This window comes from Schistocerca nitens, chromosome 1 (genome assembly GCF_023898315.1).
Source record: "Schistocerca nitens isolate TAMUIC-IGC-003100 chromosome 1, iqSchNite1.1, whole genome shotgun sequence".
In the NCBI taxonomy this organism is placed as follows: Eukaryota; Metazoa; Arthropoda; class Insecta; order Orthoptera; family Acrididae; genus Schistocerca; species Schistocerca nitens.
Genome location: NC_064614.1, coordinates 483,986,433 through 484,000,118, shown reverse-complemented (window position 1 = coordinate 484,000,118; position 13,686 = coordinate 483,986,433). Strand labels below are relative to the sequence as shown.

Sequence of the window (13,686 nt, the reverse complement as noted above, 5' to 3'; positions counted from 1 at the left end):
GTATATCACAGAGAATTACTTACTGCCAGCTTTTGTGCCGGCAAGCGAGCCGCTGGCTGCTAAAGAATTCTATCAGCAGCCGCACTCACGGCACGCCGCCTGTCCGCTGGAGGCCGCGTTCTCTGCTTCCTCCCGAGCTGGCGCCAGTACAACGGGCAAGTACAGTAGCCGCCAGCGTCGTCCCCACCCAACAGGCGAAGCCTCATCACGTGTGTTAACACCAGCTACTATAATATAGGGCTGTTTTTTCCTGTCAGAAAGGTCAGTTCGTAGCAAATGAAGGAAAGTTATCGAGTAAAATGGAAGTGAGATCTAGCGCTTCCTAATTAATTATTGTAGGCCCTCTGCTGTTCTTAATTTATACAAATGATTTAGGAGACAATCTGGGCAGCCATCTTTGTTTGCAGACGATGCTGCCATTTACCATCTAGTCAAGTCATAAAAGGATCAATAGAACTACAAAATTATTTTCGTACATCCATAGTTGAAATGGAGGATAGTGGGACGTCAGCTGTTATAAATTTATATTAAAAATGAAGAAATTCCTCCAGCTGTATTTAAGGTGTCGATTTTATTTTGGCAACTAGTTTCAACGTTGTAACAATGTCATCTTCAGGCTCATACACTTGTTGACGTCAACTGCGTGTGGCTGATACTAGAAGTCAGTGGTGAGATATCGACCTGCTCCGTGTTGAAGGTGGGTAGTAACTAGTATGAAGTTGAATCTATATACTAGTTACTACCCACCTTCCACACGGAGCACGTCAATATGTCACCACTGATTTCCAGTATCAGCCACACGCAGTTGATGTCAACAAGTGTATGAACCTGAAGATGACATTGTTACAACGTTGAAACTAGTTGCCAAAATAAAAAAGAACCTTAAATACAGCTGGAGCAATTACTTCATTTTTAATACAAAATTATTTAGACGCGGTGTTTGTTCGGTGTTACCCTACGCAGTGCGTTCCAGGCGGTATCCCAGCGGACAGGCACGGCTGACCAGAGAAAGAAAGGGGTGGGATTGGGGGGAGGGGGCGAAGACGGACAGAGAGAGGAGGAGATGTTTACTATATACGCGTACACAGGCGAAGCTGCGAGTAAGCTAGTATATACAGGGTGTTAGGCACATGAGTACAGATATTGTGACCACTGGTACCTTAACATGTACTCATTTCAGTGTCTTACCACCTGATGCTTTCTGCACGGACATGTCTGCACCACCGAGTAGGCTACGCCTGTCAGTATAGACTAACCGTATTGTCTTCGCGGGTCCACATTTCAATCAGGACCTGCTGCGCAGGAGAGAATAAAAGTTAATGGCTTGCTTGTGCCAGGAGTGCCTGAAATTACTAACCAACCTAAATAAAAACTAAAAGCTAAGCTCCTCCCGAATAGGCCATGAAGGCCCAACGGTTCCATTCCGGTCGCCGTGTCATCCTCAGCCCACAGGCGTCACTGGATGCGGTCATGGAGGGGCATGTGGTCAGCACACCACTCTCCCGGCCGTATGTCAGTTTCCGAGACTACTTCTCAATCAAGTTGCTCCTCAGTTTGCCTCCCAAGGGCTGAGGGCACCCCGCTTGCCAACAGCCCGCGGCAGACCGGATGGTCACCCATCCAAGTGCTAGCCCAGTCCGACAGCGCTTAACTTCAGTGATCTGACGGGAGCCGGTGTTACCACTGCGGCAAGGCCGTTGGCAACCAACGTAACTACCTACTCATAATAGAGATTAGTTTGAAAATGAAGTAAATACTGATATAATGTTGATGAGTAGTCAGTTATCAGTATACAAAACCGTTGAGAAATTTCGCAGACACAATATTAAAAACTAGAAAATAATTATTTAAATAAATATAAACTTTTTGGATAGCAAGTTTTTAAGTTGGACTAAAAATTATAAAATATTTTCTCCTAGCCCTATTGCGGTTCTTCATTTCATATAGAGTCCTAGAAACTTGTGCTTGTTAATTTTTAATAGCTACGACAATACTTGTAATATTTATAATGAAAACCGTGGGGTACGTGCAATAGTTAGGAACTATTCATCCACCAGTTATGTACTGCATGCGCCCCAAGTCTTACGTTATAAAACTTACAAATATTTTCATAGCTATTTAAAATTCAAATGGCTCTGAGCACTAAGGGACTCAACTGCTGAGGTCATTAGTCCCCTAGAACTTAGAACTAGTTAAACCTAACTAACCTAAGGACATCACAAAACATCCATGCCCGAGGCAGGATTCGAACCTGCGACCGTAGCGGTCTTGCGGTTCCAGAGTGCAGCGCCTTTAACCGCACGGCCACTTCGGCCGGCTATTTAAAATTCAGAAGCAGAAATTTTCAGAACTACTGTTATGGCTTAAGGGTTTCGTATGGCGGTAGGAGAAATTTTTTATATTTATTGATCCAATTATAAAAAATATTTCAATATTTATAACTGCATACCGACACCTTAGGTGTATATATATCCCGACACACACAACGTCTCCGCATCCTACACGAGGATTAGGACTCCTTGCAAGCTCCGACAGCAGGGCACGTGGCGCCGTGCCGGCGGCGTTTAGCGCGGGCCTCTGAGAGGAGGGCACACACAGCCTCGCGGCGTCGAGGGCCCTCCAGCTGATGGGCTAACTGTTGCCATGGCAACCCTCCGCGCCGGCGGCTGCGCTCTCGGACCACCCTCGTACGCGGCTCGTCCCGCTGGGGCGCACTCGCTGCCAAGTACTGCGACGGGCGACCCAGAGAATGCGCTCCAGCCAGCGAGGGCCACAAAGTGAAGAACCCCTCAGTGTGGCTGCTCGTTAGGGCGCCGCAGTGCATTCCTCTACGCACGGAAACCGACACATACAGCCAGTTATAAAGGAGCGGGTAGTTTAACGTACAGCCAGAAGACTGTGCAACTTACTGTTTTGAAAACGCCGCTACAGACGATAATCATGTAAAGCAGGCTGTTCGAGAAATACGGAGCGAGCAAGTAGTGGAGCAGGGGTATTCCAACTGGAAATATTTGAGTTGGTGTTTCCAGTTGCGGGATTTGTCCTACAACCGAGGGTAATCTCACGAAGCTTTGTCCGGAACCGAGGCAGTGAAGAAATTTTTGATCTATTTCTGGGACATAATCGAGTGTTTAATACTTGTTTTAGTATCCCTTTACGTATCTAAGACACTAAACTCGACGACGTCTTCAGCATGAACAGTGTTCCTCCGACCGTGTTGTGTATGACTCACGATGAAATACCGGAAAGCTAAATTTGATTTCTGACGCCTAATTAGCTTTACATTGCAAACCAGGGGCTCAAGGAGGCAACAGATGGCTTCATTCGATAATGGACTTAGCGTTTCTCTGACTAACTAATGGCAAGCGTGCTGCTAGTATTACTACAGCACGCGTGCAGGATTGTCATTTCGATGAAAATTTTTTTAACCAATTTTGCAAAACTGACACCGGCGTGTCATATTCAAATATTATAACTAAGTGATGTACGAATTTACAGCATCATAGCATGAAAAACCACATCTTGCCAACCATTTTCTGATCTGTGTTGATACCTCACATAAGGTCATCGACCTATAGTTCGGACAGAAAATGCTGCTTTGATGAAAATTGCATCAATGTGATCTGTATGCAATTCTGAACAATAAACTATAATCGGACGAAGAAAAACGGAGTTTAAATTTTTTGTAGCCTTTTGAAGTGATTTACAGTAGTATTAGTTTCACTGATGGTTCCTTTTAACGGTAGTTTGTGGGTGCCTTTAGCATTTGGAATTTTGTGTTAGTGGCAACCAGCGATTACCCTTCAATTCAATGCCCTCTTTTGACTGCCTGTTGGGTTTCACACATATTACATGGAAAACGGGTGCTTATGTCGTACTATAACATTAGATATATCAGCATAATTTCCTGTTTCCATCATAACATAAGAGAACGGAACCGAGATATTCGAACACATAGTCGCTTTGCACTGCTGTTAACAGCTAATCGGCTTACGTCGGTTTATGTATTTACAGGTGTTACATTCATGTAAAGCCATTGTTTGCCAAGTTCAACACTTTCAGTGTACCACTACCTTTAAGTGTGTACAGGGACATTTCAGAATTGCACTGTCGCCGTAATCAGACGAAGTAGATTACAAATATGTACTATAGTTTATGTTTGCAAAACCTATGTACGATATGACTAAATGGTAACTAGTAAGCGTCACTTCAAAATGGCCGAGGGGCCCTGATCCGAGAGCTCGTAGATGAATAACCACTTGATGCGGCTATAAACCCGAGAAAATCTTATGCAATGCTTTCGCATGCTTCGAACGCGGCATCATGAGCACCGCAGAGCAGTGGACACCTCCCATCTCTCCGTTCAGTGGCCTCTTTGCTCGAAGAGATAATGAACATAGTCAGCGTCGATGACATTACATCGCCTGTCTTAATGCTTTCCCACGTGGCGAACGCTTGAACTGAGTCTTTGGAGGGGAAATCCTTTTTGCAGTGCAAGAAAGTCCACCGAAAAACTCTCATTTTTCTCTCAACATTATTCACAGATCTAAACCGGCCTCCGAATAAAGTTCAGACGGAAATGAATCGTAGCTCTTCGGTGGACCCTCTTCCCCGTGACTGACATATCTTGTCTTTAAGAGCAAAACGCCCGTTTCCTTGGACGAGGTAGCTAATGCGCTCCATCGCGATGATGCGAGTTTGAATCCTGGACTTTGAATAAATGTTCACTGACGGTATTCGGCCAGTAAGCGGAAGACGAGGTGGCGACGTAAGGTTCCCGTATACCATAAATTGCGCCAACATCCTGGATTAAATTCCTAACAACAGCGCAGTGTCTCACTAAGAGACTACACGTGACACACTATAGATAGTGATCCTTCCGTCGAATGGGAATGTTAAACCCGTATTGGTGCTATGCAGGAGGAGAAGGCTCTGCAGATACACCCATTACAGCACCTGCACCAAACACCTAGACGTAAGACACTACTCATCGCTTAGCGAAGCCCTAGTGGTATTTCTGATCAGGCGGCTGAGAATACCCCTCGCTGTCATGCCATACAACTTTACGCCGTTAGCAGAATTATCGCTAGTTAAAAAAAAATTAATGAGATTTTCTTATGAGCTTTTCTTGGGTATGTTACATATTCATATTCTACTTTCATTCAATCTCATTCATCAATGTAACTTTCGCTTCCGGTGGATTTCCGTTCGTGCTGCTGTTGGCAGTTCGTTATCGTTATCGTTGGCCGTAGCTGATCGGCGAACTATAGGGTATACCGTAGCCAATAAGAATCATGCAATCCTATACTTTTAGTTCAGTGATATCAGAAATATTTAGCTGTTTTTTTTTTTCGAATTTGTCACGATTTCCGAGATTGTAATGAGGCAGGAAGTTTCACTTGCTGCGAGTGAAACAAAATAGCTGTTAGTGAAAGAAATGTCATTACCCGGCAGGGTAGTTGAGAGCGCGACTCTGGTAGGTGCGCCGGTCCCGGATCGAATCCAAAAAATGGTTCAAATGGCTCTGAGCACTATGGGACTCAACTGTTGTGGTCATTAGTCCCCTAGAACTTAGAACTACTTAAACCTAACTAACCTAAGGACATCACAAACATCCATGCCCGAGGCAGGATTCGAACCTGCGACCGTAGCAGTCGCACGGTTCCGGACTGCGCGCCTAGAACCGCGAGACCACCGCGGCCGGCGGATCGAATCCGCCCGGCGGCTTAACGACGAGGGCCGCTGTGCCGGCCAGCCTGTATGTGGTTTCTACGCAGTTTTCCACATCCCGCTAGGTGAATACTGGGCTGGTCCCCACGTTCCGCCTCACTTACACGCGTCGCAGACATGATTTCCACTAGACGCAGACAGTTGGGGGTACACTGATTCCGTCCTGTGGGGGGGGGGGGGGGGGGGCGGGCGGCGGCAGGAAGGGCATCCGGCCATCCCTACAACTAACAATGCCAATTCCGTTGTAACCACGCCGACCCTGCGATTGCTACGGGACTCTGGCGTAAGCGAAAGAGAAAGAAAAGTCATCCGCAGTCTCCGTCCGTGTTGTCCATGCTCGCCACTTTGAGATTCCCGCAGGAGGTCGAACGTAATTGTGCGTCAGCATTAAAGATGCTGGATTTAGGCCCATCGAGACAAATCAGTTACAAGAATACGTAGTGTCTGCTCTATCGGACGTGTCCGCGTAGTTGTGATAAACACGTGTCCTTGTGGCACAGTGGTTAACGGAGCTGCCTAGTAAACAGACGATCCCACGTTCGAATCCCGATGCGGCACACATTTTCGATCGTCACCGCTGATTCCGTATCTAGTTGGGTTGGGTTCTTTGGGAGAAGAGACCAAACAGAGAGGTCATCGATCTCATCGGATTAGGGAAGGACAGGGGAAGGAAGTCGGCCGTGCCCTTTCAAAGGAACCATCCTGGCATTTGCCTGGAGCGATTTAGGGAAATCACGGAAAACCTAAATCAGGGATTGAACCGTCGTCCTTCCGTATCTAGTCACTATGCGGCTGCCATCAATAATTCCTTCACGTCCCTTTCCTTTCTTCCCTTCCATCTTCAATTTGCATAGCAACTTCATTTAGGAAACAAAGAAAATTACGAATGTGGGTCGGAATAGCTATCTACATTTGATTCATCATCTGTCGTGTTTCCTACCCATCATTCATCACGCGTACTATTAGCAACATCGGGACGCAACGGAAAATCCTCCGACAGCGAAATATGTGTCTCCGAGTACCACGTTTAGTGCCAAGACGGGACGGATCTGTAACTAGACACGAGATGGTGGTGCGAGGCCCCTACCTGCTGCCGGACGGCGGCGCACTTGGCGCTGGCGGCGTGCGCGTCGACGGCGGCCTGCTTGGCGTCGTCGGCGGCGCCGTCGGCCCTGGCCAGGGCGCGCGCGGCGTCCGCGCGCAGCGCCGCCATGTGGGCGCGCGCCTCGGCCGCGTCGGCGCGCAGCGCGTCGGCGCCGGCGAGCGCCTGCACGGCCTGCCGCAGCTGGCCGCTGGCGTTGCGCTCGCGCTCAGACACCTCGGACAGCTCGGCGCGCAGCTCCGACACCGCGCTAGACAGCCACTGCACGCGCAGGTGGTCGTTCCGCTGCCGGTTGCCGCGCAGCGACTCCACCTCCTGTCTGCAAAGCACAAAACACACACACGCTAACAACGGAGGGCCAGCTCCTCAACGAGAAAGTCACTGTATGACAGATACAACTGAAACATCCCCTTAGAAAAATTTATGACTGTGCTGATAAACCTCTTACGTTATTTGATTTTCAAACAGCTGAGCAAAACTGAACGTACTCAGACCTCTCTTTACTTATTCTGATCATCACTAAACTGACGCACAATATATATATATATATATATATATATATATATATATTTTTAGTGCAACGCAATCTGCAACGCAATCTGACTTTCAATAATCCCTACAAAAAAATGGCCCTGACTATCAATAACCTATACCTTTCATGAATCACTTACCTCACAAAAATCTGCGTTACTCGAACTACTGCAATACAGCGAGCGCCGATACTGCCCGCTAAATGAAAGATTCAAACTACTGAACGCACTAACTACTGATAAGCGTAGTTAGAAAATGAAAGATTTTGATAGAGAACAAATAATGTATTTACCTTAATAGTGTTAAAACGTCATAATATATATATCAGTTCATGACATCCAGTCTTACAAATTTACTGTCTCTGATGGACACACGTCCAAATCATCCGCTCATCTCTCTCCCCACATCCACCACTGCTGGCGGCTCACCTCCAACTGCGCAACGCTACGCGCTGTTCACATCCAACTGCCCAACACTACAATAGCTAATACTTCAACAATGCCAATCAGCCACAGACTGCACACGCACAGCCAGTGATTTTCATACAGAGCGCTACGTGGCGTTACCAATATAAAAACCTATACAGCCTACTCACACAACTAATGGGACAACAGTGAAACGGCCTAGAGATTCCACTAATTTTACCCGCACATTCTCGAACATCTAGCCCTCGCCCACGAAAACCTCCAACTTGACCATGCTACATTACTCAACAGCATACAGCTCATGTTCAGTTTATGCGTTGGGCTATACAATCAATAGGAAAGACCATAATACACAGAAGTTGATTCAAATGGCTCTGAGCACTATGGGACTTAACTGCTGAGGTCATTAGTCCTCTAGAACTTAGAACTACTTAAACCTAACTAACCTAACGACATCACACACATCCATGCCCGAGGCAGGATTGGAACCTGCGAGCGTAACGGTCAGGCGGTTCCAGACTGTAGCGCCTAGAGCCGCTCGGCCACAGCGGCCGGCTACACAGAAGAGCCAAAGGAACTTGTGCACCTGCTTACTATCGCGTACGGCTTCGCTAACACGCAGAAGTGCCGCATCACGACGTGGCAAGGACTCCACTAATGCCCGAAGTAGTGCTGGAGGGAACTGACACCATGAATCCTGCAGGGCTGACCATAAATCCGTAACAGTACGAGGGGTTGTAGGTATCTTCTGAACAGCAGTCTGGACAGTTTGGTGGCCAGTGGAAGTTTTTAAACTAAGAAGAGTGTTCCTGGAGCCACTCTGTAGCAATTCTGGACATGTGGGATGTCGCATTATCCTCCTGGAATTGCTCAAGTCCGGAATGACAACGGACATCAATGGATGCGGATCATCAGACAGGATGCTTATGTACGTTTCACCTGTGAGAATCGTATCTAGACGTATCAGGGGTCCCATATCACTCGAAGTGCACAGCCCCCACACCATTACAGAGCCTCCACCAGCTTGAACAGTCCTCTGCTGACATGCAGCGTTCATGGATTCGTGAGGTTGCCTCCATACCTGTGAACGTTCATCCACTCGATACAATTTGAAACGAGACTTGTCTGACCAGGCAACATGTTTCTAGGCATCAACAGTCCAAACAGTCCAATTTTGAGGCGTAAAGCGTTGTGTCGTGCAGTCATTAAGGGTACACGACTTGGCCTTCTGCTCCGAACGCCCATGTCGATGACGTTTTCCGTTCAATGGTTCGCAAACTGACACTTGCTGATGCCCAGCATTGAAATCTGCAGCATTGCACGGAATGGTTGTACTTTTGTCACGTTGAACAATTCTCTTCAGTCGTCGTTGTTCCCGTTCTTGCAGGAGCCATTTGTGGCCGCAGCGATGTTGGAGATTTTATGTTTTACTGGATTCCTGATATTCACGGTACACCCGTGAAATGGTCGTATGTGAAAATCCCCACTTCGTCTCTACCGCGGAGATGCTGTCTCCCATTGCTTGTGCACCGACTATAACACCACGTTCCAACTCACTTAAAAGTCTTGATAACCTGCCATTGTAGCAGAAGTAACCGATCTAACAACTGTGCCAGATACTTGTTGTCTTATATAGGCGTTGCCGACCGCAGCGCCGTATTCTGCCTGTTTACATATCTCTGTATTTGAATACACATGCCTATAGCAATTTCTTTGGCGCTTCACTGTATCTGTCAGCGAGAGTCTACGGAAACAACCGACATTATTATTATTGTTACTGCTAGTACTGCCGGCCGAAGTGGCCGTGCGGTTAAAGGCGCTACAGTCTGGAACCGCAAGACCGCTACGGTCGCAGGTTCGAATCCTGCCTCGGGCATGGATGTTTGTGATGTCCTTAGGTTAGTTAGGTTTAACTAGTTCTAAGTTCTAGGGGACTAATGACCTCAGCAGTTGAGTCCCATAGTGCTCAGAGCCATTTGAACTGCTAGTACTACTACTGGTTTGCTTATGTTGAAACAACTTTATAATCTATTGCTGCATGTAACAGGTTTAAAAAGAGTTGAAAAAAGTCCAGTAAAATGTTTTGTAACATTATTTGTCTAACAGCAAGACGTAAACTGCTTTAGAGAAACATTCGAAGAGCTTTCGAATGATTCTCCGAATGATATACAGCAAATTACGTACCGAATGCGAATTTAAAATTCAGTGCTTCATTTAGAATTTTGAAAATTACTAGAGGATATATATGTCTGGTCGAGAAGGTAGACTGTGCAGTCTGCTGCAGTGTGGTCTTAAGACACTAATGCTATGTGAGGTTCAGGCATATCCTATGTTTTTCTACACTTATTTATTTTTTACATTTAGACAAATCATTTTCGAACACATTATTCTAAAACTTTTTCAAATTTATTTTCAATTTTTGTTCAGAAAGCATAAAATATAATACATGTAAACAGCGTTCGCTGTTGCATTGTTATTAGAAGTATATAGATCAAGAGAAAGCGGAGAGAATTCAATTTGTGTTATGGTTTCAAAATTATTTTATTGTTTCAACATAAATGAAAGAAAGGATTCATCTGCTTCAAAATCGCTGCGTGACACAACCTCGACTAGATGGATAATAAATTCTCTTACGTGAAGGGAACACGTCCAAGAAGGGTAAAAAATTGCAAAAATGAGACAATCGTTCAACCTCTCGAACAAACTTTCGGGTAGTGATTGTGATTACTTATTATAATTATACTTCGTGGAATTAAATTTTTACGCGTAAAAAAGCACAAGAGACGCTTAAGCTTAGAAAAAGAAATGTTCATCTACCACCTGATAGATACATTTCGCAAGTAAAACACGATAGTATATCTAACATGACAATCTGCACCAGAGCGAAATGCTTTGCGGAGGTCCCTGGCGACGTCAGTGCGAATGTGGACGTGTAGCAAGACGAGATTTACAACACCATAGCGCAAAATTTCACTTTTCGGGAGTAAATATCAATGGAAACATATCTTCACAACGTCGTACGAAATACGAACCAGCGCAATGTAAGGCCATTTTCCGTGTCTGTAACTGAACCGAGCAGACGCTATTTCGGAATACATGCTTCTAAAGTGTCGTATTTGGAAATTGTATTCTAGCTTGTATGATACAGATCTGTATGGATACGAGAATACGTTGTTTTCAGATACAGGAAAGTTAAATAAATTTAGAGACCTGTTGGTTTTTCGAGATTTTTTTACAATAAAGTAGACGCAAACGGGATGTCGGTGGTTAAAATTACTACCATAGCTCTACCTGCAAAGGTATGAGTGGGAAAATAGATTTCTTCAGACCCAATCAATGGGTGTATGCAAGTGTGTGTGTGTGTGTGTGTGTGTGTGTGTGTGTGTGTGTGTGTGTGCATCTATAAGGAAAAATTTTGTTTGATATGAATTTGGAAGTTATGGAAGGCAAACAAGATAGAAATACAAGCTTGTAGGACATCCATGAAACGGTCACTAGATTATTTGGTATGATAGAGCTTGAGGGATCTTTTCGTCCGCTGTCGAGCTGGACTAACGTAAGCTGCTACTCAGGCGGACTGCCGAACGTCTCTGTGCTCTCAGCTCATCCTACGTAGTGGCCGGAATTAAAAACGCACCCCGCACTGCGCCGCGATAAGCCGGGACTCTGCCGTGTCGAGCCGAAGTCCACCGTGCGTGGCCGTGCGGAAGTTGGTGGGTCTTAGGTGGGCGCAGCATCTCTATTCATGAGGGGGTGCACCCGCCTGGCCGCCTATTTACGCTCCCGCTAATGGAAACGTTCTCGGCGCTCGTAAAACGGGAAGCGGCGATAAAGAAGCCGGTTGCAGACGCCCCCGTCAGCGAAGTTCATTCGGAACGAGAATTACGACAACTATTTTTCCTCAGCTTTCGTGACGAAAATGGCACGAATAGAATCGGGTTCTTGGAAAGAATAATGCCATTCGGTGAATTGAATGCAACGACCTGTTGACACTAAAGCCACCTTTCCGCCTTGCAGTTAATCCCCAGGCTTCTTGACTCAATTCTTTCTCCTGCTCTCTTTCTTCCATCAATGGTGAGCGTTAATTCGAGTGGAAGACGCTCTTCGAGAGCAAACTACTGAAGTTTTTAAAAGATTCTTCTGCACCTTTTGTGTGAGCTACCTGTTGCTGATAGAAAAATGCCTTTGCTAACAGATCAGATCAATGTATAACTTCTTTATTTACATTACAGTTTTTCCGGAACCTGCCTGTCGAGTAGCTTCAACTATACTTACACATCACAATTACCTTACTCTGACCACTTCTTATCAACAATTGGTACTTTCATAGGCTTATTTTTGAGTCCTCTACGCCTCCATTGATCGAGACAATATTTACGAAACCTTCGCTCGAAACCACGGACCCTCCTGAGATTTTTATTATTTCGAATGCACTTTTCCCTCTGACAAAACTCTAGAAATATGAAGAGTGACTTGCACACCCATGGACCTGACGACCCTCTTCTCGAACTCTCGCCGTCTATTACTCACTCGTTATCGACTTTACAAAGAGAACCAGTATCATAAACATTCTCAGACAAGATCATGCCTCCTAATGTAGCACATATGTTACATTTACTACAACTTTAAAGCACTTTGCGTCACTTACTAACGGAGTTTTGTGATCCGCTGTTTTCAGACCAATGTCCTTTATTCTCCTTTTTCTTGTATAACAGTCAAATCGTCAACTTGTAAATAACCTGTTGGGCCGTCTAAATACCCCGCTTACCTAAATTATGTACACGCAGTGAAGTGGGAACGGCTATACTTCGTGCTATGGAATTACAAAAAACAAATCAATGATGTTCCGCGCTAAGGAAACTAGCGGGTTTCTCAGAATAGAGCCCAACGTCAGAATGCTTTGTTTGGTGATGGTGTCGTTACATAAGCAATCTCGGATAGCTTTCCCTTAGATTGAAGTATTACGAAATCCAGCCTCTTCCGTCCTACCTTGTAGTTCATCTTTTGCTGAAAACTTCAACATCCAGCCCTCCCTCCTTCCCTCCCTCCCCCCTTTCTCCCTCCCTCTCTCTCTCTCTCTCTCTCTCTCTCTCTCTCTCTCTCTCTCTCTCTCACACACACACATACAAAGTCACATACCCACTTAATGGTACTGGAATTTCTAAGCGAGACGATTAATTCCTTTAGAAGTTCATCGGAATGAAGTACGAAACGAAAATTCACTTGAAGCTTTCGAGAGCCACACAAATTCGGGAATATAACTTTACGTCAAGCCTGTATCGTATCATCTAAACGTGTAAACGAGCATTGGTACGCCTGCTTGTTGCACAAAGGCACAGGTAACGATCGCCAGTATGGAATTTAATCTGTGCCGGAAATTCGCTATACGGAAATTAATTACTCTTGTGAATCAGACACCTATTCGAGAAGTGAGATCACTTTGCGCACAAGCAGCATGATTTCTTTGAACCTCTATCCGTTCGCTCTCGACACAACAACCACTCTTAGTAATCATACCGTTAGTGATTGTACTCTCAAGTTCCAAGGCGGTAGGTGCTCCCTCTACAAGCTTGCAATGGCGTTCAAAATTCAAAAACCTGCCAGCTAACGACATAATGTCGAAACTGGTTGCTGAAAAAAGAAGATTTTAGCAGCTTTATGGTGGTTATGCATGTAAATGTCATTTATAAAACTGTGCAGGAAAGTGAAAGATGGCTTACCTCTCCTTTAAACAAGGAGTAGAGCTCTTTATTATTTTCATTCCGTTTGGAATGAGGTGTGTGTGTGTGTGTGTGTGTGTGTGTGTGTGTGTGTGTGTGTGTGTGTGTGTGAATTCCTAAGGGAGCAAACTGTTGAGGTCATAGCTCCCTAAACTTACACACTACTTTAACTAATTTA

General features: G+C 45.4%; 1 protein-coding gene across 1 annotated transcript in view; it reads right to left on the bottom strand.

Moving 5' to 3' along the window:
- The window catches only part of LOC126255811 (protein scabrous), a 226,329-nt gene that overhangs the window by 159,336 nt on the left and 53,307 nt on the right, over positions 1-13,686 (bottom strand). The window contains exon 3 of the mRNA XM_049955434.1: positions 6,818-7,151. Coding sequence (XP_049811391.1) covers positions 6,818-7,151 — 334 coding nt within the window. The remainder of the gene's footprint in view (positions 1-6,817; positions 7,152-13,686) is intronic.